We start from the raw sequence: 25,474 nt of genomic DNA, 5'->3' as shown, positions 1-25,474 counted from the left end.
CACTGATTATAGGACATCACCTAAAGTTTCTCCTCTGGAATTGTCACTGACTCGGCTTTCTTTGGAAGCGTTTGACACATTCACGGAGGGTTCTGGAGCTCGGTTATGGCTTATCCTGACGGGCCCAGGCCAAATCCAAACAGACATTTGAAAATTGGTAGTTTGGAATTTGATATTTTGAAATTGGACCATTTCGATATTCGGAACTTGATATCCTGGTATTTTGAAATGGAATTACTTTGGTATTTTGGAACTTGCTATTTTGTTGCTTTGAAATGGAATCGTTTTGGTATTTCTGAACTTGGTATTCTGGTATTTTGAAGTTTGGTTGTCTGGTATTGTAAAAATGGTTTACTTTGGTATTTCGGAAGTTGGATTTTTTTGGGTGTTATTTTTTTTTTTTCCTGGCAGCAGGGACGTTCTTCTTGTGCAGCTGCACAGCGATCGCAAAGTAGGTAATGCTGACGCGGTTTTGTGATCGTTCGCCGACGTTCCCAATTTTAGGAGGCAGAATCCCACTTGTTGACCCCACACGCGCTCCTAAACTCCTGCCAAACGCTTGCCACAACTCGGAATTTACTTGAGAATTCCTTAAATTGGCTGAATTCCAGTGGATTTGTAGCAAAAACTGGGGATGGGGGTGGGTAGTGACATCGCAGAGCTACAGATGGGACCCCCCCCCCCCCATCTCACTTACCCTTCCCCCGACTCGGGACCTCCCAAATTCCTGGTGTAACTCAGAGTTCAGTTTATAAATCAAGTTGGCCTAATTCCAGTGGATCTATCCCAAAAATTAGGGGGTGACTGAACCCAGGACATGTAAATGGCGACACTAGAGCCATAAACGGAGTCACCCCCCCTTCTCCCAAACCCGGGATTTCGTTACTTCTCATTTATAACCCATTAAATTTATCCCGAAATAGGAGACCAATTAGGGAACCGATGTCCATTTATGGCTCCAACTGGGGGAATTTTATTCATTCAGGGGTTTTCCACCCCAAACGGTGGGAATCCTGCGGACCCCCCCCCCCCCTTTTCGGCCCCCATCCCGAGGACCCCTCGTGTCCCTCCCCCCCGCCCCTCCCCCCCGCCGCAGTGCCGCGCGCTCCGCGCACGCGCGTGCCCCACCCGCCGCCGACCCCGCCTCCCCGGTGCCTTCCTCGCCTTCTCATTGGCCGCGGAGGGAGAGTGCCGCGCTGAATGGCTGCGAGGGCCGGTGACTGACAGCTCGGGCAAGGCGGGGGCGGGGAAAATCGGCGAACGCGTCTCCCATTGGCTGTCGCGTCGCGGGTGGGCGCGGCCTCGCCTCCTTCCCCCCCCTTTCCCTCCACGGGGGCAGCTCGCCGCGCTCCCATTGGCTACTTTTGCTGGGGGGGGCGGGCGGGGCCGCCGCGCGCGCGCCCCTCTGCTCGCCGCTCATTGGTAGCGCTGGCGCTGGGGCGCCGCGCCATTGGCTGAGTGCGCGCGGTGGACGGGGCCCGGCGCGGGGCGGGGCGCGCAGGCGCGGGCCCGGCGCTCCCTGAGGCGGCGGCGGCGGCTCCGGCGGCTCCTTTGTTCCCCCGCCGGGACCGGGATCGGGATCGCGCCGGGATCGGGTCGGGATGAGCCCCGGGAAGGGCCCCGGGAAGGGCCCCGGCCCCGGTAAGGCCGGGCGGGGGGCGCGGGGCGGGTACGGCGGCCCGCGAGGGTCACGGGCCCTTTGTTCGGGACCGGCGGCGACCTCAGCCCGGGGGGGGGCGGCCTTGGGGATCCCCCTCCTCACAGGATCGGTCACCCACTTCAGCCCCCTCAGCATCCTCCCCTTTTTCAGCTTCCCCATATCCCCCTTTTCCCATCCCATATTCCCCCGTTTTCCCTCCTCCATATCCCCCTGGTTTCTCCCTGTATCGGCTTTTTCCAGATTCCCTATATCCTTCCCCATTTTCCTCCCCCGTTTCCCTCTTTCCCCCCCTTGTCGTACTAGGCGGGGCCATGGTTCCCTTCCCCCCCCCCCCCCAAATCCTCCCGGGCCGTGTCCGTCTTTGTCCTTCCCGAGGACACCAACCCCGCACCCCCCCAAATCCTTCTGATCCCAGGGGGCTTATCCCGCCCCCCCAACCGAGACCCTTCCCAGTTATGTGGGATCACGCCCGGCCCCGCTGGTTTTGGGAATCCCGTTTTTTCCACCCCTTTTCCCCATCCTTTCCCATCTTCCCTCCTCGCCCCCAAATTACCCGATTTTTCCCCGGTTTTGAGGGTGGGGGGGGAGGGAGGATCACGCGGTTTTCGAGGCCCCGCGGATAAGCTCCCTCGTTTCCCGCTGGGAGTTTGGCCCCTTCCTGGAAGAATCCGGGGGGGATACGGGTCGCAGCAGGACCCCCGATTTTGGAAGGGGGAGATTTATCCTGAATCATTTATCCCCCGCCCTTTTCACCTCCGCAAATTCCCGCTGCCGGAATTACCCGTTTTCCTCCTCCGGAGGTGGATGAAGATGGGAAGAGGAGGATAATCAAGGGATTTAATTAGAATTAAGAAGCTGCACCCGCAGCCCGTTCATATTTCCTCTTCCCCTTCCCGACTTCTTTTCCACCCCTGCTAAATCTCTCCCAGACTCTCCTGCTCCAAAAATGGGCTGTAAAACCTCAGGAATGGGAAAATCCGCCCCCTGGCAACCCCGTTAATTGATTCATTAATCCAAGGGTTTCTTTTCTGGATTTCAGGATTTAATGACAATTCCTTGCCTGTAATCCAGGGGGGTTTTTAATGAAACAATCCAAGAAAAATCAGATTGTGCTGCGGGAATGATTTTTGTGGCTGGAGCAGGTGGAATCCGCTGCCTCCAGGAGTAATTAAGTGCAATTTTTTTAATGGCTTTTGTAGCATTTCCTCGCTGGGAGTCGGCAAATTGCCTAAAAATCCACCAAATTGGGCTCATCCGTGAGGAAATCGCCATTTTTTAGGCGTCTTGTGCTCTGTTAGTGCTCCGGTGCTGCCCGATAATGACGTTCCCGACTTAATTCCAGATTAATTCGCGGTTTACCCTCCAGCCCGGCGTTAGGAGCTCGTCCCTCCAGAGGCATCGAAGACTCCCGTGCCTGTAGGTGGGTGCCAGAATTTTGGGAAACCCCCCCCCCCCCAGGATCTGGGAAATGACGTCCCACGGGAATATTTTCCTTGGAAATGACAGATTTCCCTGGAATCAGGCATAAAATTCCTGTGGGTGGGAGGGAGTGGTGGTGCTAGGGCTGGAAAAGAGCAGGAATGGAGCTTAATTAAAGATTCATTCCCCAGTATCCCTGGAATGGCGGTGGTTTTCCTGGGAAAGCCGTGCCGGGATGAGCTCCTGCCGGATCCAGCAGGAATCAATCCCTCTCTTTCCCGGAAAAGCGCTTTGTCAATCGCTGTTTCCTTGTCAGAAGAGGGGACGGGAATGGCTCTGCCCCTGGGAGGAGGGAAGATTCCCAAGGGCTGGAATGACTTAAATTGGGATCAATCCCTCCATGTAGGGGGAAGCAGGTGCTGGGAAGTCTGGGTTTTCCTGGTGCTGGCACAACCCGAGTGGGGAAAATCGGGGAAAACGATCCCGCTTGTTTGAGCTCATTTCCCATTGTTCCGGGGAGTGTCGGAACCCTCGGAATGGTGATTCCCAGGCAGCAGTCCCCCGATCCTGGAATTCTGTGGGTGTTGAACTTTCCTTCCTTTAAATCTGAGAATTTTAAGCCAAAAAAGTTTCTGGGGGAGGCCAGGGATGTGCACAGATCCTCGGGGAGCAGCAGCATCCCAGGAAAACACATTTTTAAAAATGAAGGAGCTTCCGGGCGCCGCCACGGAAGTTTCCTGATGGGTTTTGGGGATTTCCCACCACTAGCCGTGACTGCTCCATGTCCTGGGAATCGCTGCCCTGGTGCTGTAATCTAGGTTTTCCAGCAGGAAACGAGCGGGAACGTGGAAGTTTGTGTGAGCTTTTCCTGACCCACAGGTCCTGGAATTACTAAATCTGTGGGTTCGGTGCTGCTCTGGAGCATTCATGGGGTTTTGCTTGGAAAAATGAGCATTTTGCTTGGAAAGTTTGGTGGGTTTTTTTCCTTCTGGAAAAGGAGGATTTTTTCCAGGAAAACCTACTCTGGGTTTTGCCTGGAAAAGGGAGGAACTTGCTTTGGATAAGGAGGGATTTGCATGGGAAAAACAGGGGTTTGCCTGGGAAAAGGGATTTTTTTCTGGAAAAGGAGTTTTTTCCTTAGAAAGAGAAGGGATTTGCCTGGAAAAGGAGCGTCTCCCATAAGAATTCCAGTGGCTTTAGGTGGAATCTCTCCCTCTTTGGGACTGGAGGGTGGACGTGGCTTCCCAGCATCCCAGCGAACCCATTCCAACCGACCCCAAATTGGGATGAGTGTCCCGACTCTTTGCAGCCCTTCTGAATGACTGGAAATTCCCAGATCTTGCGCAGGAGCGGCGCTTTTCCCTCCGCAGCCCTCTGAGATGGATCGGGACAGGGCGTTCCCATTCCTCATTCCTTGATGATGGACTCGGAAGCAGATTCCATGTTCCTCGTTCCTCAGCAATGGATTGGGAAGGGGATTCCCTTTTTCTTAAGATCTTGGTGGTGGATTGGGAAGGGGGGTTCCTATCCCTCATCCCTCCGTGATGGTTTAGGAAGCAGATTTCCCAGCCCTCCTGCTTCGAGGACGGATTGGGAATGGGATTCCCGTTGTTTGTTCCGGAATGCTGGATTTGGGAGGGAATTCTTGCTGCTTATTCCTTGTTAACAGATTTGGAAGCTGATTTCCTGTTCCAACTGCCTCAAGGATGGATTGGGAATATTCCTCGTGCCTGAGCATGGACCAGGGAGAGGGTTTCCTGCTCATTCCTTGATCGTGCATTGGGAAGGGCGTTTCCCACCTGGTGCTCCCTCAGTTCATTCCCAAAATTAACCCGGATCCCCTGTTCCAGGTGCAGCTCCAGGCGCCCGTTCCCAGCTCTGGATGTGAGATGGCGACTCCGGAGCCTCCGCTGGGAGGGACCCCCCGGCCCGGCCCCTCTCCCGGTCCCGGCCCCTCCCCGGGATCCATGCTGGGCCCCTCTCCCGGCCCTTCGCCTGGGTCCGGACACTCAGGACACGCGCTGCCAGCGCCAGGATACGCCCCGGACACCATCCACCCCCTGCACAAGGTGACGCATCCCAGCGTTCCGGGCCTCAGAAACCCTCGGGCGTGGCCGGGGGATTTATCCTGATCCATGTGTCCCCTGGACCTCATTGCCTCTGTGAATTCCCAGTGCCGGAATGATCCATTTTCCTCCTCCAGCAGCGGAAGGAGATGGGAAGAGGAGAATAATTAAGGGATTTAATTAAAATCCATGAGCTGCACCTGCAGCCCCTTCCCATTCCCGTTTCTTCTCTCCTTTCACAACTTATTTCACCCCCATCCCCCCCAAATCTGTCCTGGACTCTCCCGTTCCAAAAATGCACCAAAAAACCTCAGAAATGGGAAAATCCCCCGCCCCGGGGCCCCATTAATTAACTCATTAATTGAGAGGTTTCTCCTCCTGGATTTAGGGATTTAACAACAGTTCCTTGCCTGTAATCCATGGGGTTTTTAATAAAAAAATCCAGGAAATTGTGCTGCGGGAAGGATTTTCGTAGCCGGAGCGGTTGGAATCCGGCACCTCCGGGAATAATGAAACGGAGCTCCAGCTCCAATTCTTGGGAATTCTGCAGGTGGGGTGGGTTGGGAGCGTCGGGATTTTGTCCAGGAATGTTGTGCCAGTGTCTGATTTCCTGGGATGTTTCCCTCCTGCAGCCCCTGGATCCGATGCACGAGAAGGGAATGTCGGAGGATCCGCGCTACGGGCAGATGAAGGGAATGGGAATGCGGCCGGGGGGGCACACGGGGATGGGGCCCCCCCCCAGCCCCATGGATCAGCATTCCCAAGGTTGGGAGCGTGGGAAGAAGCGTGACGGGGGGAGGGGGGGAAGCCGTGTCCCAACCCCGGCTTTGTGGGGGGGGGGTTTCATCCTTCCGGGATTACATCCTGGATGCTGGGGCAAAAGTCCTGGATTCCGGCAGCTCTCCGGGGGATTTCTGGGTCTATGTGCTGGATTTTGGGGGAGGAACAGTGAAATCCTGTGGGGTTTAGGGTGGCAATCCTTAATTTTGAGGGCAGACGTCGCTCTCTGGGAATTCCAGCTGTAAATCTTTCATTTTGGTTTGGAATTCAGCCCCTTGCACCGCTCCCAAGCGCATCCCTCTTTTCCCCACCAGGTTATCCGTCTCCTCTGGGCGGTTCGGAGCACGCCTCCAGCCCGGTGCCATCCAACGGCCCCTCCGGCGGCTCTGCAGGCGGCTCTGGCGCGGCGCTGGATGGCTCCGGCTCGGACTCGCCGGCGCTGGGCCGGGGCCCGTCCCCGTTCAACGCGGCTCAGCTGCACCAGCTCCGCGCCCAGATCATGGCCTACAAGCTGCTGGCGCGGGGGCAGCCGCTCCCGGAGCACCTCCAGGTTGCTGTCCAGGGAAAGCGGCCCCTGCCCGGGATGCAGCCGCAGATTCCTGCTCTACCTCCGCCCGCCGGCACCGCGCAGGGCCCGGGACAAGCGCCCGGAGCGGGGCCAGCGCCGCCTGGGTATTCCAGACCTCACGGTGAGGAGGGGCTGGGGGGAAAGGGGGGCCTGGGGGTGTCTGTCCGGTTGTGTCCTGGGGGATCCGAGGGATGCTCATCCCGTTCCGTCCCAGGGATCTGTGGGGAGCTCGTCCCGTTCTGTCCCAGGGATGTGTGGGGAGCTCGTCCCATTCCGTCCCAGGGATCTGTGGGGAGCTCGTCCCGTTCCGTCCCGAGGGATCTGTGGGGAGCTCGTCCCATTCCGTCCCAAGGGATCCGAGGGGCGCTCGTCCCGTTCCATCCCAGGGATCTGTGGGGAGCTCGTCCCGTTCCATCCCAGGGATCTGTGGGGAGCTCGTCCCGTTCCGTCCCAGGGATCTGTGGGGAGCTCGTCCCGTTTCATCTCGCATTATCCTGGGAGATCCGGGGGAGCTTGTGCTGGGATATTCATGGAGAGCTCGTCCCTTTCTGTCCCAAGGGATCCGTGGGAAGGGACCTCATCCCGTTCCATCCTGGATAATCCACGGGAAGCGTTAGGTCCCAGGTTGACCCAGTATCCCCCAGTTTGGGTTTCTTGCTCTTCTCCCGTCCGTGTCTGTGGGCGTTCCGGAGGCTGGGATTTGGGATCCGTCCGGACTCTGGCAGTTCAGGGGAAAGGGGGCTGTACCTGCAGGTCCTCATCTTCGGCCAGAGCAGACCAACCTTCCTGCTGGGAATCTCCCCCAGGAGTCAGCATCCTCATGGGATTTGCCTCTCTTTTTTCCCTTTTCTGCCCAATTTTTGGGAAATTCTAGGAATAGGGGGGCCCAACATGCCCCCACCCGGACCCTCAGGAGTTCCCCCCGGGATGCCAGGACAGCCCCCTGGGGGGCCACCCAAGCCCTGGCCAGAAGGTAAGACCGGGATCCCAAAAATTCTGGGAATTCATCCCAGATCTGTCAGCAAGGGATGCTCTGGGGTGTGGGAATGGAAGGAAGTTCCTGGTTAAAACCCTGAAACTGGGGCTGGAGTTCTGTGAATGGCTGGTTTAAGTTCCACACTGGAGCTTCCCAGGGATCCGTGTGCTCATTCTGAGACAGATATTTGGGGTTTTTTAAGGAACTGTGGTTAATTTTCAGGTAAACAGCATGAGTTTTGGGGGATTTGGGGCTGATTTCTAGCCAAATAATTGGACCTTTTGGGGGATTTAGGGCTAATTTCCAGGTAAATAATTGGAGTTTTGGGGGGAATTGGGATGAATTTCCCATTAAATCTCTGCAATTAGTCCACAAGCTCATTCCAAGCCAGATATTCACGTTTTTGGGGAATTTAACTTCATTTGTGACCAACTGATTAGATTTTTTTGTGGGACTCGAGATCCACATCCCCTGGGAAGCTGCTGCGCCTGTCCCCGGGCCGGTATTCCCAGGCTACCTGTTCCTGCAGGGCCGCTGTCGGCGGCGGCTCCAGGCGGGGCCCCCCAGAAGCTGCTGCCGCCCCCCCCTGCCGGCCGCCCCTCCCCCGTGCCCCCGGCCGTGCCCCCGGCATCCCCTGGGCCCCCCCCACCCTCTCCGGGGCAGCCGGCGCCGCCTGCGCTCCCGATCCATCCCAAACAGAACCGGATCACCCCCATCCAGAAACCCCGCGGCCTCGACCCCGTTGAGATCCTGCAGGAGCGTGAGTACAGGTATGGCCCCGCCTGGATCTCCTGGGAATTCCCAGTGTTCCTCCCAGATGCCCCCATGCCATGTTCCTTCTTCTTGAGACCCTTCTGGATGAGCAAGAGGACATTTTCCTTGGAATTCCCAAGGCTTCTCCCGGCCCCAGCTGCCCCCATCCTGTTTTCCCTCTTCCTGGTGTCCACAGGTCCAGAGGGATGAGTGCGTTTTCCTTGGAGAGTCCCAAGGTTTCTCCCATCCCCAACGGCCTTCATCCCATTTTTCCTCTTCCCAAGATCCAGAGGAATGAGTGGGAGAACATTTTCCTTGGTGATTTTTCCTGACCCTTCCCAGCTCCGTTGCCTTTCCCTGGCCACGCTCCAGCCCTGCTGTGTCCTTGTTCCCATGGGGGTTCCCAAAACCCATCCCACGATTCCAGCAGCGACTTCCCAATGCCCTCGCCCTGCTCCCATGCTCTTCCTGACGGGAACTAGGACGGGAGTGGAGCTGAACTCATCCCGAAATCCCTCCCCCTCCTCCGCAGGCTCCAAGCTCGCATCGCCCACCGCATCCAAGAGCTGGAGAACCTTCCCGGCTCCCTGGCTGGGGACTTGCGGACCAAAGCAACCATCGAGCTCAAGGCTCTGCGGCTGCTCAACTTCCAGCGCCAGGTGGGAACCGGGATCACTGGGATTTGGGAGCAGGGAGCCTGCGGGGTTGCCCCGGGGACTGATCCCGTGTGGTTTTCCCGGGATTGCAGCTGCGGCAGGAGGTGGTGGTGTGCATGCGGCGGGACACGGCGCTGGAGACAGCGCTCAACGCCAAGGCCTACAAGCGCAGCAAGCGGCAGTCGTTACGCGAGGCCCGGATCACAGAGAAGCTGGAGAAGCAGCAGAAGATCGAGCAGGAGCGGAAGCGCCGGCAGAAGCATCAGGTCGGGGGGTTCCCGGGAATTGGGACAGGGAGGTGGCAGGGGTGGAGGTTTTAAGGGAATCACCGAGTTTGGGGGATTGGGGAAGGCTGACTCTGGATGATGGTGGCCAAGAGTTTGGTGATGGCCACTGGGACCCTCTACAGACCATTGGGACCCTCTGATTCCTGTTACTCTCTTCCAATGACCACCAATCCCTCCCAACTCTGCCGTTCTCCAACTTCCTGTGCAATCTCCGCACACGAAGCCCTGCAATCTGATGCCTGTGTCCTGTTCCCACAGGAATACCTCAACAGCATCCTGCAGCATGCCAAGGACTTCAAGGAATACCACCGGAGCGTGAGCGGGAAGATCCAGAAGCTGACCAAGGCAGTGGCCACGTACCACGCCAACACCGAGCGCGAGCAGAAGAAGGAGAACGAGCGCATCGAGAAGGAACGGATGCGCCGGCTCATGGTGAGCCGGACGCGCAATACCGGGAAAAAGGCGGCCAAGAGACGGGAGGGGCGGGATCGGGGTGGATGTGGCAGGATCTTTGTCCTCGCTGAGGGCGAGTAGGGGCACCAGGGGGCGTGTGGGGTGAGGTCAGGGTGTTTCCAGCTGCTCCCAAGTGATCTCAAGTGTGTTGTTCACCCCCGGGCAGGCGGAGGATGAGGAGGGCTACCGGAAGCTCATCGACCAGAAGAAGGACAAGCGCCTGGCCTACCTGCTGCAGCAGACAGACGAGTACGTGGCCAACCTAACAGAGCTCGTGCGGCAGCACAAGGCAGCCCAGGTGGCCAAGGAGAAGAAAAAGAAGAAGAAGAAGAAGGTGGGAGAAAGCTGAAACTCCAGGAATGGCACTGGGAATGGCTCACAGAGGGAACACCAGGGCTGTACTGCCCAGGTTGACTCCTGTCTCCTCCTTCTCCTTCCACCTCCTCCTTTCTTTCCTTCCTCTCCTTCCCTTTTTCCTCTTCTCTTTCTTCCTTCTCTTTCTTTCCTTCTTCTCTTTCTTCCTCCTCTTCTTTCTCTTCTCCGTCCTTTCTCTTTCTCTTCTTGCTCTCCTCCTCCTCTTCTTTTCTCTTTCCTTTGTTTCTCTCCTTCTTCTCTTGACTCTCTTCTCTTTCCTTCTCTCCTTTTCTTCCTTCCCATCCTTCCTCTCCTTTTCTTCTTCCTCTTCCTCCTCTTTTTTTTCTTCTCCTTCCTCCTCCTCCTCTCCTTCCTCTTCTTCCTTTTCCTTCTCCTCCTGCCCCATTTCTCCCACAGAAGGCAGAGAACACCGAGGGACAGGCTCCAGCCATCGGCCCTGATGGGGAGGTGAGTCCGGGCTCATCCCACGGATCCTGGGATGGCCGGGAAGGGGCCACAGGGATCATCCTGCTCCAGCCCACTGTAGGCGGGGAGTGCGGGCCGTGTCCTACCCGGTCCGTCCGGATCCTCCCTTTACCCCCGCTTTTCCCAGCGGGTTCGGGGGGGTTGAGGCCAAGAATTCCCAATCCCGATCCACTGGCCTCTCCTGCAGCCGCTGGATGAGACGAGCCAGATGAGCGACCTCCCAGTAAAGGTGATCCATGTGGAGAGTGGGAAGATCCTCACCGGCACCGATGCGCCCAAGGCTGGGCAGCTTGAGGCCTGGCTGGAAATGAATCCTGGGTACGCCGGGAATGGGGGGCTGGGAATGCTGCAAGTGGGAATACCAGAGCTGGGAGGGAATGGGGTGCTGAGAATGCCGGGGCTGGGAATGTGAATGGGAAACTGGGCATGCTGGAGTCAAGAATGGCAGTGGAGGACTGGGAATGGGAATAGGGAGCTAGGAGTGCTAGACCTGGGAGGAAATTGGAGGCTGGGGATGTAAGAGCTGGAAGGGAACAGGGAGCTGAGAATGCCAGAGCCAAATTTCTTTTGGAATTCCCTGTTCCCCATTTTTTCCCTGCAGGTACGAGGTGGCTCCACGCTCCGACAGCGAGGAGAGCGGCTCCGAGGAGGAGGAGGAGGTGAGGGGGGTCCCACCGCATTCCCGCTGGGAGCGTTCTGGGAAGAACAACAAAGAGCTGACCTTGGCAATGCCTGTTTGGCAGCTCAAAAAAAATGGGATAAAATGGAATGAAACAGGAGGATAACGTGGATTAAAATGAGACAAAATAGTAGGATAACGTGGAATAAAGCTATAGCGTAAAATGGGACAAAACAATAGGATAAAGTAGGATAAAATTAATTCAAATGGGATAAAAAAATGGGAAAAAGGAGTATTAAAAAATGGGATGAACTGAGATGAAAATTGAAGAAAATAGTGGGATAAAATGGAATCTCTGTGTTGAACAAGCACTGGGCAGCCAGGAACACTTGGAAATTCCCTTTGGGAGATCCCAGTTTTCATCTGAAATATTCCTGACGTGGCACCTTGGCCATTCCAAAGGGAACGGCGGGATCCTGTGGGAGTCTCCCGTCTCTGTGAGCTTCAGGTGGGAGGGGGCAGGTGCTTCCCAGGGTGTTCCGAGGCGGTTTTCCCTGGAATTCCTGGGAATCCCGCAGGAGGAGGAAGAGGAGCAGCCGCAGCCAGCACAGCCGGCGCTGCCCGTGGAGGAGAAGAAGAAGATTCCGGATCCGGACAGCGACGACGTCTCAGAAGTGGACGCCCGACACATCATTGAGTGAGCTCATTTTCCTGCTCCAGCTTCCCATTCCCAATCACTTCCCCGCCCCAGGGGCGGTGTTCCACGAGCAGCATTCCCCTAAGCCCATTTTTTTCCAAATCTTCCCAAAACAAGCCCTGACATGGCATTTTATCCGGAAATTTGGTGGGAAAACAACCCTGCACAGGATTGATGGCACTTCCCAGGAATTCCCCCAACAGCATCATCCTTCAAACATCCCTTTTTTCACCCCAAGAATGCAAATCGTCTCCCCTTTTCCTCCTTTATTTTCCCTTTTCTGCCCACGAGGAATAGGGATCCCCCACTCTCATCCACGTTTTTCCCTCCCGAGATCACGGTCTCTTCCATTATTCCTGTTTTTCCTCCAAGTTTCCTCCTCTCCCCCTGTTTATCTCCCCATACTCCCTCCCACCCTACTCTGACCCCATTCCCTGGTGCGCCGTGACGCGTTATCCCGGTTTTCCGGGCAGGAACGCCAAGCAGGACGTGGATGATGAGTACGGGGTGTCACAGGCACTGGCGCGGGGGCTCCAGTCCTACTACGCCGTGGCTCACGCCGTGACCGAGCGTGTGGACAAGCAGTCGGCCCTGATGGTCAACGGCGTCCTCAAGCAGTACCAGGTCTGGGAATGTCGGGGATACGGGGGTGCCAAGGGAGGTAGCAGGGACTGTGGTGGTCCAGGGATGGGATAAGCAGCTGGATCCAATGAACACCTGTGGTGGGATAACAGCTGTAGCAGGATAAGGAACCAGAGCTGGTGCAGGATGAGGAGTCAGAGCTGGGAAGGAATAACGAGCTGGAAAGGGATAATGAGTCTGAGGTGGTGTGGGATAATAAATGGAATGGTGTGGGATAATGAGCCAGAGTGGGATAACGAGATGGAGCCGGAGCAAGATAACGAGTTGGACTTGCTCCCTGCTGAAAGCCAAACCCATCATGTTCCGTGTGAATCCATGGAATATCCCAATTCCTACAACTGGCTCTGAATAATTACCCCAGCCTCGTTACCAGCTCATTTGCGTGCACCCAGGCTGGGAGCGGGGCGGGGGCGGGGGGGGTGAGGCCGGCCACTCTCCCACCCCCGTTCCAACCCCCATCCACGTTCCTGCAGATCAAAGGCCTGGAATGGCTCGTGTCCCTGTACAACAACAACCTCAACGGGATCCTGGCAGACGAGATGGGATTGGGGAAAACCATCCAGACCATCGCCCTCATCACATACCTCATGGAGCATAAGCGGATCAATGGCCCATTCCTCATCATCGTCCCGCTCTCGTGAGTGCTGGAGCACCTGAAAAACCTCACCCAGCCGCCGCTCCAGCCCCACATTCCCAGATTCCCACCCTTTCTGTGTCTTTCCCCGCAGGACTTTGTCCAACTGGGCCTACGAGTTCGACAAATGGGCTCCTTCCGTGGTCAAGGTCTCCTACAAGGTAAGCGCCACGTTCCTTGGATTCCAGCTTCCCTTTTCCTCTTCCTGCTCTGTTACTGCTATCCCGAGGAAGCCACGCTGCATCCCAGCTCCAAATCTATGAAATCCCATTTTCAGTTGTTCCTCAGCAAGCAGGAACCCCCCAAACCTCCTCACTTTGCTGTTCCCTGTGGATAACAGCCCTCTCCTGGGAATTCCCTTCTGGCCTGACATTACCGGTTGGAATTCTCCCTCCAGGGCTCTCCGGCGGCACGACGCGCCTTTGTCCCGCAGCTCCGGAGCGGAAAATTCAACGTCTTGCTTACAACATACGAGTACATCATCAAAGATAAGCACATCCTGGCCAAGGTGAGGCCAGGAAGCACTGGACTCTGAGATTTTCCCAATCTCACCAGGCTCAGGGATGGTGCAAACAGGAAAATCCCTGTCTTTTTTATCCCCAAATCCTGGTATTTTATTCCCTGGAGCTCCCACAGGAGCTATTCCCCCTCGGTGGCCAAAGCTGAGGTGGAATTCCTGCTCCCAGTTTTTGGCAATGTTTCCCATGATCCAGTGGATATGTGGTTCTCGCTTCATGAAAAATTCCCTGAATAATTAATATTAATTGGATCCCTACGAGACCCTCGTTGCCGAGCGGTTCAGATCCGTGACCGTGGGGGGAGGATAAGTGGGATGGAGCAGTTGTGCTGATGGAACAACATTCAGATAATGCCCCAGATCCCAAATTCTGGGATTGAGGGATTAGGGCCTCTTCCTCAGTAGAGCTGGGATCCACCATCCTGGCAGGGATCCCCCGGATTCCCATCCTGGTGTGAATCACCTGGATTCCCATCCCGATGTGGGGGGACCCTCCCGGTATATTCCCCTCTCAGAGCCTTTTTGAGCTCCTCCGGCATCACCGAACCATCACGGGCTACTCTGGGCACATCCCTACCCCCCAGTTCCCACCATCCCTGCCCTTCCCACTCCCACAGATCCGCTGGAAGTACATGATCGTGGACGAGGGGCACCGGATGAAGAACCACCACTGCAAACTGACGCAGGTGCTCAACACCCACTATGTGGCCCCGCGGCGGCTGCTCCTCACCGGGACTCCACTCCAGAACAAGCTCCCGGAGCTCTGGGCCCTCCTCAACTTCCTGCTCCCAACCATCTTCAAGAGCTGCAGCACCTTCGAGCAGTGGTTCAATGCGCCCTTCGCCATGACCGGGGAGAAGGTGTGGGAAAGGGGAGATGCGGGAGCGGGTGGGGGCTGCCGGCAGTGGGGACGGGCTTGGAGTCAATGTCAATGGGTAGGGAGGAGCTGGAAGCGTCCCTGGAGCTCTGGGATGTGGATCAGTGCCTTTAATGGATCTAGAGAAATTTGAAGTGGCTCTGGATGTGGTGGGATGTGGTGTCATCATTCATGGCTCCAGAGGGGTTGGAAGCGTCCCTAGAGCTGTGGGATGTGGCTCAGTGTTGCCATTGAGGGCTCTGTTCCCTTCTCTGGGTCACAATTCCCTTCCTTGCTGACAATTTCCTGCCCTCCTCATCCCAGGATACACTCACAGAGCTTCATCCTGCTCCAGACTTGCTGTTGGGTCAAGCAGGCAGATGGATTGATCCTGCTAGGAATTGGGCATCGGGGGGTTCTTGGAGCAGAGGGACCTGGTGTTTTGGGATGTTGGGCTTCCATCCAGTTCCATTTCTGGTGACAATTTCCATTTTCTGGTGACAATTCCCTTCCCTGGCCAGGTGGACCTGAATGAGGAGGAGACGATCCTCATTATCCGCCGCCTGCACAAGGTGCTCCGGCCCTTCCTGCTCCGGCGCCTCAAGAAGGAGGTGGAAGCTCAGCTACCGGAAAAGGTGATACCGGGGGTCCGCTCGCCTTCCCCATCCCAGGATATGACTGGGGAGTTCATCCTGCTCTTATCTGTCCTGGGATGTGCACTTGGAGCTTCATCCCACTCCGGAGTCATTGCTGGGTTGGGTTGAACAGGTGGTGGGGTTGATCCCTCTGGGAACTGGGGACTTGGAGTTCTCAGAGTGGGGTTTTGGGGTCCATCCCAATCTTCCCCATCCTGGACTACACCTCAGGGGTCTCCATGCTGCTGTCCCCCATCCCGGAATGTGCAGGCAGAGTTCCATCTCGCTCCGCAGTCCTTGATGGGTTGGGTTGAGCAGGTGGCTGGGTTGTGATCCCTCTGGGAATTGGGGGCTTCCCAGAGCAGAAGGACCCCTTGTCTGGGGTTCCGAGGGGCTGGGCGTGAGTCCCCATTGGCTTTTGGCAGGTCGAGTACGTGATCAAGTGCGATATGTCGGCGCTGCAGCGGGTCCTGTACCGGCACATGCAGGCCAAGGGTGTCCTCCTCACTGACGGCTCCGAGAAGGACAAGAAGGTCTGGATTTGGGGAATCGGTGCTGGGAATGCTGAGTGGAGGCGGGTTTATTTCCATTATGGGCTGGGCTGAGCTTGGGCCCCCAATGTGTTTGGGTGATCCATGGAGGCTTCTCGTAGCCATCAGCAGGTCTGCGAGGAGAATAAAGCCACAAAACAATCAGAAAGAGACGCTTTGGTCCCAGCTAAAAGCTGGAGGTGGGAAATTCCATTTTTCAGCTCCATTCCCCCAAAACAGCCAAGTAGGAGCAGCCTTGCCTCAAGGGGACTTGGAGGTTTCTTAAAACCTTGAATTTATTTTAATGTTTCAGAGCCCCCTTTCTGGGGCTGTGAACTCCCAGTCGACGTTCCCAAACATTCCCGGGGACGCTGCACTGGCAGATAAAGATGGAACCCAGCATTAATCTGGGCTTTTAACCTCCCGGATGGTTCCTGGCAGGGGAAAGGTGGCACGAAGACGCTGATGAACACGATCATGCAGCTGCGCAAGATCTGCAACCACCCCTACATGTTCCAGCACATCGAGGTGGGGCCAACATGTGGAAACGGGGATAAATCCAGGGGGGTGAACCCAAAGGGGCATAAAGCCAATAGAGTTAGAGCCAGGAAAGCCAGGGATGAACCAAAAAAAGAGATAAACCCACCAAAACCAGGGATAAACCCAAAGAGGGATAAACCAAATCAGAGCTAAACCTAACGAGGATGAACCAAATCAGGGCATCAGGCCCACCCACCTTCCATCGCTCTGTTTTCCACCCGACCGATCCATTCCCTCACTAGCTTCCGAGGGAATTGGCGGCGGGAGCAGGGCTTGGCTCTTTAGGGCAGCTCTAGATCTTTTTTGATTGATTTCTGCTGCTTTCTGACACTATTTCTCCTCCCAATTTCAGGAATCCTTCTCGGAGCACTTGGGGTTCACGGGCGGGATCGTGCAGGGGTGAGTCAGGAATTTTGGGATTACCAGTGGAGAAATTTGTGAATTTACAAACTCAAGCGGTTTCTAGGGGTGGAGGATGAACTACCCCCACCCTGGGGAAGCCAGATGATCCCAGCAAGGGGGAGACACCACATTTTCGGCCTCAAATCCCGGCTTTCCTGATCGTTCCTGTTTTTATCCATCCCAGGCTGGATTTATACCGTGCCTCTGGGAAGTTTGAGCTCCTGGACCGGATCCTGCCCAAGCTCCGGGCCACCAACCACAAGGTGCTGCTCTTCTGCCAGATGACCTCCCTGATGACCATCATGGAGGACTATTTCGCTTACCGCGGCTTCAAATACCTCAGGCTGGATGGTGAGTTCCCCCGTGGGGGTGGGGGAACAGTGAGTGCCCTGCTCAAAGTGGAGCTCAAGGTCAAGACATCAAGAAAGATATCAAGATCTAAAGAAATAAAGATAACTGGGCTGGACAGAAAGGTATTGAGGAATATCAAGATAGAAAAATACAAAACCATCAAGATACAAAGATAAATCTCTAAGTAAAGATACCAAAGTAGATGTGAAGATACCGAGATAAATCTCAATCTGTCAAAATAGATATCAAGGGAGAAAGTGAGATAATATACCAATAAAGATATAAAGGTCGATGTCTTGATATCCAGATCATGTGATCAAGATCAAGACATTGATATTGAGACATCGATAGTGAGATTGATATCGAGGTTTATATCAAGATCAACATCAAAGACATCAAGACTGATACCAAGATATCAGGGTCAATACCTTGATATCCAGATCACACGATGTGTATCGAGACATTGATACTGAGATACCAATAGAGAGATCGATATCAAGGTTTGTATCAAGATCAACATTAAAGATAACAAGATCAAGGTTTCTATCAAGACTGATATCAAGATATCAGAGATTGATATAAATACTTTCTAAGTTTGGTAACAAGATATCGAAGATTATATCAATATATCAAAGATCGATATCTAGTTATAGAAGATTGATGTCAAGATGTCAAATACTGGTGTCAATACTGATCTCAGGATGTCAAAGATTGATATTGAGGCATCATGTCCTCATTGCCTGCTGCTGTTTTTCCCATTTATTGCAGCTGATCTCCTGATTAATCCTGGGATCCCGTTGGGTTGGGGGAGGGCCCTTGGGGACTCCCATGTTACTAAAATAAATGTGGATTAATAGGTCGGATTGCAGGGTTGAGTTGCAACAGGATAGGCTTTAAAGTTCCTTCCAACCCAAATCATTCCATGATTCTAAAATACACATGGATTAAGAATTGAATTCTGGGCTTTGAGCACAAAATGTGACCTGTGGCCCCCACGTATCCCTGAAAGCAGGCCCAAAATGGCCTCAATGCTGCCATAATTCCGGCCGCTGCAATCCCAACTCCTGGAAGACCTCCTCCCCCACCCCAGAGTGGGATCCACCCCTTTTTCCAATTTTTCTACCAAAATCAGCCCAATCTTTCACAGGACCCCCCTCCTGGGGGGAAAGGGCTCCCCATTCCCAATGAAACCACCCTCCGGACCCCCCAGCGCCCCTGACTCTGGTGCCAGGGGGCGGGAGTGACGCCTGTGTGGAATTCCAGGGACCACGAAGGCAGAGGACCGAGGGATGTTGCTGAAGACGTTCAATGAGCCAGGCTCTGAGTACTTCATCTTCCTGCTGAGCACGCGGGCCGGGGGGCTGGGCCTCAACCTCCAGTCGGCCGACACGGTCATCATCTTCGACAGTGACTGGAACCCACACCAGGTATGGCCAGGACCCACTCGCCCGGAGATCGGCCCTGAAATGGATCCACAGAATTGAAAATTGGCCCAAAAATCAACTTAGAAATTGGCCCACTGATCCAAAAAACAACCCAAACCCCAATCCATTGACCTGAAAATCAACCCAAAACCAATTGACCCAAAAAACCACTGACTGACACAAAAATCAACCCAAAACCCAACTGACCGACCCAAAACCTGACTGATTGACACAAAACCTGACTGACCAACCTGAAACCGACTGATTGACCTAAAAACCAACTGACCCGAAGAGCAACCCAAAATCCAATGACCCCAGATCAACCAACTGACCCAAAACTCAGTGAGCCAGCCCCGAAACCAACTGACCCAAAGAGGAGACACACGGTTGGAATTCCATCATTCTCCAAGACCCACCGGTGCTGTCCTGGAGAGCCACCCCCAAATCCCAGTGGTGGGGCTGGGTTTTCCCCGCATCCTCTGTCTCTGAAGGAGAGAGCAACCAATGATCCCATTCTGGAATCGCCATAATCCTCTGGGATTGCGGGGGGCATATCCTGTGTCTTTGAAGATAAAAATGGGATTTTTGGGACCCCTCGTCTAATGCTGCTCTTTCCCACAGGAATCCTGTTCCTGGGATCCTGGCGATCCTGTTACCCAAAATCCCATAATCCATGGGGGGAACCCTGAACCCCTCATGGTGCATCCCACGTCTCTCCCATGGTCTGTTTGTGGTTAAAACCACTGGTTTTGGTACCTCTTGGCCAGTGTGGCCATTTCCTCCAGGACCTACATGGTCCCAACAATCCCATTACCCAAATTCTCATAATCCTTAGGAATCTTTGAGACCCCTTGGGGTGTATCCCCTGTTTTCCCCATTAAGTCTAAAAGTGGAGTTTAGCACCTCTTGGCTGATGCTGCCCCTTCCCATGGGACCTCCATGATCCCATTACTGAATCCCTGTGATCCCTGGGGATCCCTGAGCTCCCTCAGGGCTCATCCCACATCTTCCCCGTGGATTTTGAGGACAAAAGTGGGATGTTTGGCACTCCTCTTGCAACACTTGCCCTGTCCCACAGGACTTACATAGTCCTGGTGATCCCATTGCCACATCCCCATTAGCCTTGGGAATCCCTGCAGATTTTGAGGACAAAACCAGGGGTTTTGGGACCCTTTGGTCAATGTGGTCCCGTCCCACAGGACTTACAGAGTCCTGGTGTCCCAGTCATTGTTGGGAATCCCTGAACGCCCTCAGGCCTCATCCCAGACCTCCCCCTGTGGATTTTGAGGACAAAAGTGGGATTTTTGGGAGCCCAGTGCTATCACTGCCCCTTCCCCCAGGACCTGCAGGCCCAGGACCGGGCCCACCGCATCGGGCAGCAGAACGAGGTCCGCGTGCTCCGGCTCTGCACTGTCAACAGCGTGGAGGAGAAGATCCTGGCGGCCGCCAAGTACAAGCTCAACGTGGACCAGAAGGTGATCCAGGCCGGAATGTTCGACCAGAAATCCTCCAGCCACGAGCGACGGGCGTTCCTTCAGGCCATCCTGGAGCACGAGGAGCAGGATGAGGTGAGGGCCGGAGCGGAGTTCCCGTGGGAATTCGGGGGTCAGGAGACAGAGAGAAGAGAAGGAGGAAAAAAAAAAAAAAAAAAGAAAAAAGAAAAACCAACAAACCAACCCCAGAGCAGGAGCATGGCGGCTTGTTTGGAATTTTTTGGGAGTAGCGTCGGGAACAAAGGCGCCGGATTGACAGCCCTGGAGACTGAATCCCTGTGTTTATCCACAGAGCAGACAGAGCGCGGGCAGTGGCAGCTTCCCCCACGCTGCCTCCTCCCTGTGCCTGGGCGCTGAGTCGGAGGAAGCACCTCTAAAGGTGAGCGGGGTCGTTCAGTCTCCACTGCCCATTCAATCCTCCCGCCAGCACTGCCCGGCACCGCCGCGCCACAGGCAGGGATCGGCCCGCGAGGAGCCCCAGCCGGTCAGGGAGGGACAGAACCCAGAGAGAAACGGGCTGGGAAGAGCGAGAAATGAGATTGAAATGGCTTGGAAGGGCCAAAAGTGAGATTGAAATGGCCTGAAAGTGCTAGAATTGATATTTAAAAGGCCTGAAACAGCCAAAAGTGAGTTAGGCCTGAAAATGGCAAAAATGAAATGGTAACAGCCTGAAAAAGCCAAAAATTGCTTAGAACTGGCCTGAAAGTGCCAAAAGTAAGATTAAAATGGCTTGAGAGTGCCAAAACTGAGGAACAAACAGCCTGGAAACAGCCAAAAATGAGTTAAAACTGGCCTGAAAGTGCCAGAAGGGAATGAAAATGAGCCTAAAAGTGCTAAAAATTAGTTAGAACCAGCCTGAAAACAGCCCAAAACAAGTTCAAATCAGCCTGAAAGATCCAAAAGTGAGTTAAAACTGGCCTGAAAGGGCCAAAAGTGAATTAAAACTGGCCTGAAAGGGCCAAAGGTGAGACAGACTGGCCCAAAACCAGGCAAAATGAGCTAAAGACAGCACAAAAACAGCCATAACAACTTTAAAAGTACCTGAATAGAGCCAAAAATGAGAAGAAACTGCCTGAAAGCCAAAATGAGCTGAAAGCAAAAATGAATAAAAATGCCTAAAAATGAGAAAACTTTCAAAAGAAAATCACCCCCCCCAAAAAATGAACTAAAAACCGCCTAAAACCACCCTGAAAACAGCGAAAAGCGAGTTGAAACCACCCAAAGATGAGGGACAACAACACAGAAACATCGAAAAGCCAGCTAAAAATGTCCCAGACTGAGCTAGAACCACCCTGAAATGAGCTAAGTACCAAAAAGTGGGCAAATAGATATTAAAACACCCCAAAATGAGCAAAAACACAGAAACGGCCCAAAAAACAAGCAAAACACGCTGAAACCGCCCAAAAACAAGCAAAAAAACCATTGAAACCGCCCCAAAATGACCAAAACGAGCCTGAAGTGCCCCAAAACGGGGTCAAACGACAGCGAAAGATCCAAAGGGGAGCGCAAGGCCCCCAAACCCTGAGGAAGGTCCCCGATCCGTGGGAAGCCAACGAGCGTCGGAGGGGTCTTGGGGGGGCCGCGCCAGAGGCGCCGGGGGCAGCAGCTGAATGCCTGGATTTGGGTTTTCCCAGGAGGAAGATGAGGTGCCCGATGACGAGACCGTGAATCAGATGATCGCCCGGCACGAGGAGGAGTTCGACTTGTTCATGGTGAGGAAGGGGAGGGGGAGAGGGTGGAAGGATAGGATGGGAGGAGGAGGATCTCCCAAGGAAGAGGAGGAGCAAGGAGAGGAGGAAATGGGGAGAGGTCTCAAAAGGAGGAGGAAGAAGGAGCAAGGGGAAGAGGAGGAGGAGGAGCAGGAAATGAGAGGAGGAGGATCTTGTGAGGAGGAAGAGGAGTAGGAAGAGGGCTTTGGGGTCTCCGTGAGGGAGGAAGAAAAGGATGGGGAATTGAGGTATCCATGAGCAGGAGGAGGAAGGAGAGAAGGGGGAGGGAGGAGAGGAAGAGGATGAAGGAGGGCAGGAGCTCAGGAGCCCCAGGAGGAGGAGGCGTGGCAGAGAGTGTGGAAAAAGCCCTTTTCCCACCCAAAATTCCCACAGCCCAGGGAAGGGAGGGGGGTGGAGAGCTAGAGCATGTCCTAGCACAGCAGCCCCACGGTGCCAGCGCCATTCCCGATGTGAGGACCCCCTTCGGACCCTGTCCCAGTGCGCAGGGAGTGTCCCTGCCCAGAATGCCAGCAATGCTGTACCTGGACAGAGAAGAAGGACAGGGAGGCCGGTGGCTCCCAGAACACTCCCAATTTCCCAAAGCTCTCCCGGTAACCAAAGCACCCCCAATTCCCAGAACTCCCCATTCCCCAAACTTCTCAGTTCCCAAAACTCTCCCCGATGCTTTGGCCGTGCAGCCTGTGCTGCTCCCAGAATTCCTCTGGGAGTTCCCAAATCATTCCCAGTTCCCCAAAGACCCCCAGCTCCCAGTGTGGCTCCTCCAGCTCCCAGTTGCAGCTCACAGTGTGGTTCCTGCAGTTCCCAAACCTGCCCCAGTTCCTGAAACTCCTGCAGTTGCAGTTCGGTTTCCCAGAGTTGCTTTCTTCAACTCCTGAAACATTTTCCCAAAGCAGCCTCTGGCTCTGAGTGTGGCTCCTCCATCCCATCCCACCTCAGATCCCCCTGACTCCCTCAAAATCCCCGTTTGGATCCATCCCTCATCCCTGTCTGACCCCCGGGACCCCTGCCCGGATCCCCTGTGACCGTTCCTGCTCCGGCAGCGCATGGACCTGGACCGGCGGCGGGAGGAGGCGCGGAATCCCAAGCGGAAGCCGCGGCTGATGGAGGAGGACGAGCTCCCGTCCTGGATCCTGAAGGATGACGCCGAGGTGGAGCGGCTCACCTGCGAGGAAGAGGAGGAGAAGATGTTCGGCCGCGGCTCCCGGCATCGCAAGGAAGTGGATTACAGTGATTCCCTCACAGAAAAACAATGGCTCAAGGTATTCCCAGGGTGGATCCGCCCAGAGGGCTGGGAGGGCGCCTGTGGAGGCTGGGAAGGGTCCAGGGTCCCTGGGGAAACACTCACAGGTCCCCAGAAAATGCCCACAAGTCCCAGGGAAAGGCCCACAGATCCCAGAAAAATCCCGGCGGGTCCCAGAAAACATCTGTGAGGCCTGGAAAGCTCCTCCAGATTCCAGAAAACGCCTGTGGGTCTTGGAAAAGGCCCACAGCTCCCAGAAAAACACCCCAAGGGTCCTTGGAAATGGGAGCCCTGGTCCCTTTGGAAATCCCCATCTTTCCAGGACTCCCCAGTCCCTGTGGGCCTGCCTCATCCCTGTGGGATCCCCATCCCCGTTCCCCGCAGGCCATCGAGGAGGGGACGCTGGAGGAGATCGAGGAGGAAGTCCGGCAGAAGAAATCCTCGCGGAAGCGGAAGCGGGAGCCCGAGGGCCCCGCGGGGCCCCCCCCAAGCGCCCGGAGCCGGGACAAGGATGAGGAGAGCCGGAAGCAGAAGAAGCGAGGGCGGCCCCCAGCCGAAAAACTGTCCCCAAATCCACCCCCCCTGACCCGGAAAATGCGGAAAATCGTGGATGCCGTCATCAAGTACAAGGACAGGTGAGGGGGGCCAGGTGCTGTGGGGGGTTCCCGGCCATTCCCAGGGAGCCACGTTCCCATGGGTGACACAATGAGAGGGTGACGATCAGAGGGAATGGGGTGGGATGGGAGGGGATGGGGAGAATGAGGATGAGGATGAGGAAGGCCACCCCTCACTCCTGTTTCCCCCCCCCGCAGCAGCAGCGGGCGGCAGCTGAGCGAGGTTTTCATCCAGCTCCCGTCTCGCAAGGAGCTGCCGGAATACTATGAGCTCATCCGGAAACCTGTGGACTTCAAGAAGATCAAGGTACCAGGATCTGTTAAGATCCACTGGAATCCGCCCCCCCTCCCCGAGCCCCCCCTTCACCCCTTTTCCTGCTCCCAGGAGCGAATCCGGAACCACAAGTACCGGAGCCTCAACGACCTGGAGAAGGATGTGATGCTGCTGTGCCAGAACGCCCAGACCTTCAACCTGGAGGGGTCCCTGGTATGGAAAACCGGGAAAGAGCCCGTGGCATAACCAGGAATTGCCTGGAATGGCACCTGGAAAGGGCTGGGAATGGCCAGAAATGGCCTGGAACAGCTTGGAATGGCTTGGGATGGCCTGAAGTGACCTAGAATGCCCCATTTCCCCCCAGATCTATGAGGATTCCATCGTGCTCCAGTCCGTGTTCACCAGTGTCCGACAGAAGGTGGAAAAGGAGGAGGAAAGCGACGGAGAGGAGAGCGAGGAGGAGGAGGAGGGAGAGGAGGAAGGATCCGAGTCGGAGGGTGGGCGTTGGGATGAAGGGGATGGGGGGGTGGGTGGATGGGAGGGGAGGGGATTGGGAGGGGAGAGAATGGTTGGATGGAGGGTCAGGATCATTTGGAGGGTCTGGATCCCCCCCCAGCCCGCTCGGTGAAGGTGAAGATCCGTCTGGGCCGAAAGGAGAAGGTTCCGGAGCGTGGGAAGGGCCGGCGCCGGGGGGGGCGGGGGGGACGCCCCAAACCCCTCCTGAGCGACGACGAGAGCGAGGACGAGCAGGAGGAGGTGAGGGAATCCAGGAATGGCACTGGATCCTGGAGAGGACCTGGATCCTGGTACTGACCCTGGATTCTGAGAGAGACCCCTAAATCCAGGGGATTCACCCTTACCCCAAATCCTGGGAGTGACCTTGGATCCCGGCAGTGATCCCAAATCCTTCATCCTGACCCCAAATCCTGGGAGTGACCCTCAATCCCTTGTTCTGACCTCCAAATCCTGGGCTGAACCCTCCAGATCCTGGGAATGACCCCCAAATCCTTCATCCTGATCCCAAATCTTGGGAGTGACCCTAAATGTTGAGCTGAACCCCAAAGTGCCTCATCTCAGTCCCAAATCCTGTGAAGCCCCCAAATCCTATCCTGAACTCCCCAAATTCCTCATGCTGGCCCCCAGTTCTTCACCCCTTTTCCCCCCTTTCCAGGATCGTTCCGGCAGTGGCACCGAGGATGACTGACCCTGACATTCCACAGCTCCAGAATCCCCGTGGAACCCCAGAGCCCCCCCACCCCTGTTCTCCCCTGTAGCTCCGACGGCAGTGACGCAAGACTTTCCAAAATCCTGAAAATCAAAAAAAAAAACACGTCCAACCTCGTCCATATTTATACTGGAACCGGCGCTGCCCCAGCCACCGGAGCTCCTGGGTCATCCTAGATCTGGGTGGTCCTGGATTGTCCAGGATGGTCCAACTGGGCTTATCCCAGGTTGTTTCAGATGGTCCCGAGTTGTCCCTGCTCATCCCAGATCCAGATTGTCCTGAGTTGTCCTGTTCCAGGCTGTCCCAGATTCGGATGGTCCCGGATTATCCAGGGTGATCCAGACCATCCTGGGTGGTCTTGGATCCTCCTGAATCATCTGGGATCAGCCCAGGTTGTCCTAGGATTGTCCTGGATCATCCCAGCCTGCCCTGAGTGGTCCCAATCTGGATCCTCCCAGCCAATCCCAGTCCCACCCCCCCATGCCGTCGCTGTCACTGGATTCCCAGCAGTTGATAATTAATTAATAAATTAATCCAACGGGAGTGGAGTCACCTCTGGGGGGGCAGCTGGGGGGGAGGGAATTGGGGGTGCC

At 55.4% G+C, this 25,474-nt stretch overlaps 1 protein-coding gene across 5 annotated transcripts; it reads left to right on the top strand.

The window, feature by feature from the left end:
• Positions 1–1,489: 1,489 nt before the first annotated feature.
• SMARCA4 (SWI/SNF related, matrix associated, actin dependent regulator of chromatin, subfamily a, member 4) lies at positions 1,490–25,424 on the top strand. Of its 5 annotated transcripts, none has more exons than XM_042020536.1 (36): positions 1,490–1,641; positions 3,003–3,080; positions 4,930–5,148; positions 5,778–5,910; positions 6,240–6,614; positions 7,368–7,466; positions 7,999–8,239; positions 8,755–8,881; positions 8,971–9,144; positions 9,424–9,597; positions 9,785–9,952; positions 10,390–10,440; positions 10,646–10,776; positions 11,060–11,117; positions 11,656–11,774; positions 12,248–12,398; positions 12,890–13,053; positions 13,145–13,211; positions 13,448–13,558; positions 14,185–14,427; positions 14,945–15,058; positions 15,484–15,591; positions 16,030–16,116; positions 16,481–16,527; positions 16,715–16,881; positions 18,145–18,308; positions 19,646–19,873; positions 20,091–20,177; positions 21,433–21,510; positions 22,569–22,787; positions 23,153–23,403; positions 23,584–23,689; positions 23,768–23,869; positions 24,021–24,153; positions 24,273–24,412; positions 24,828–25,424. In XM_042020536.1, exons 3-36 carry the CDS (start codon positions 4,969–4,971, stop codon positions 24,858–24,860), a joined length of 4,830 nt encoding a protein of 1,609 aa, XP_041876470.1. In that variant the 5' UTR covers positions 1,490–1,641; positions 3,003–3,080; positions 4,930–4,968; the 3' UTR covers positions 24,861–25,424. The 5 variants fall into 5 exon arrangements, with proteins under 5 accessions (XP_041876470.1, XP_041876469.1, XP_041876472.1 ...); XM_042020535.1 differs by having other exon boundaries at positions 23,581–23,689; XM_042020538.1 differs by lacking the exon at positions 20,091–20,177.
• The last annotated feature ends 50 nt before the right edge of the window (positions 25,425–25,474 follow it).

Source organism: Corvus kubaryi, unplaced genomic scaffold, assembly GCF_017639235.1.
Source record: "Corvus kubaryi isolate FWS band 111438036 unplaced genomic scaffold, C.kubaryi_AGA036_p1.0 37003, whole genome shotgun sequence".
In the NCBI taxonomy this organism is placed as follows: Eukaryota; Metazoa; Chordata; class Aves; order Passeriformes; family Corvidae; genus Corvus; species Corvus kubaryi.
The sequence above is the reverse complement of the archived record's forward strand: the minus strand, read 5'-3'. Positions and strand labels throughout refer to the sequence as shown.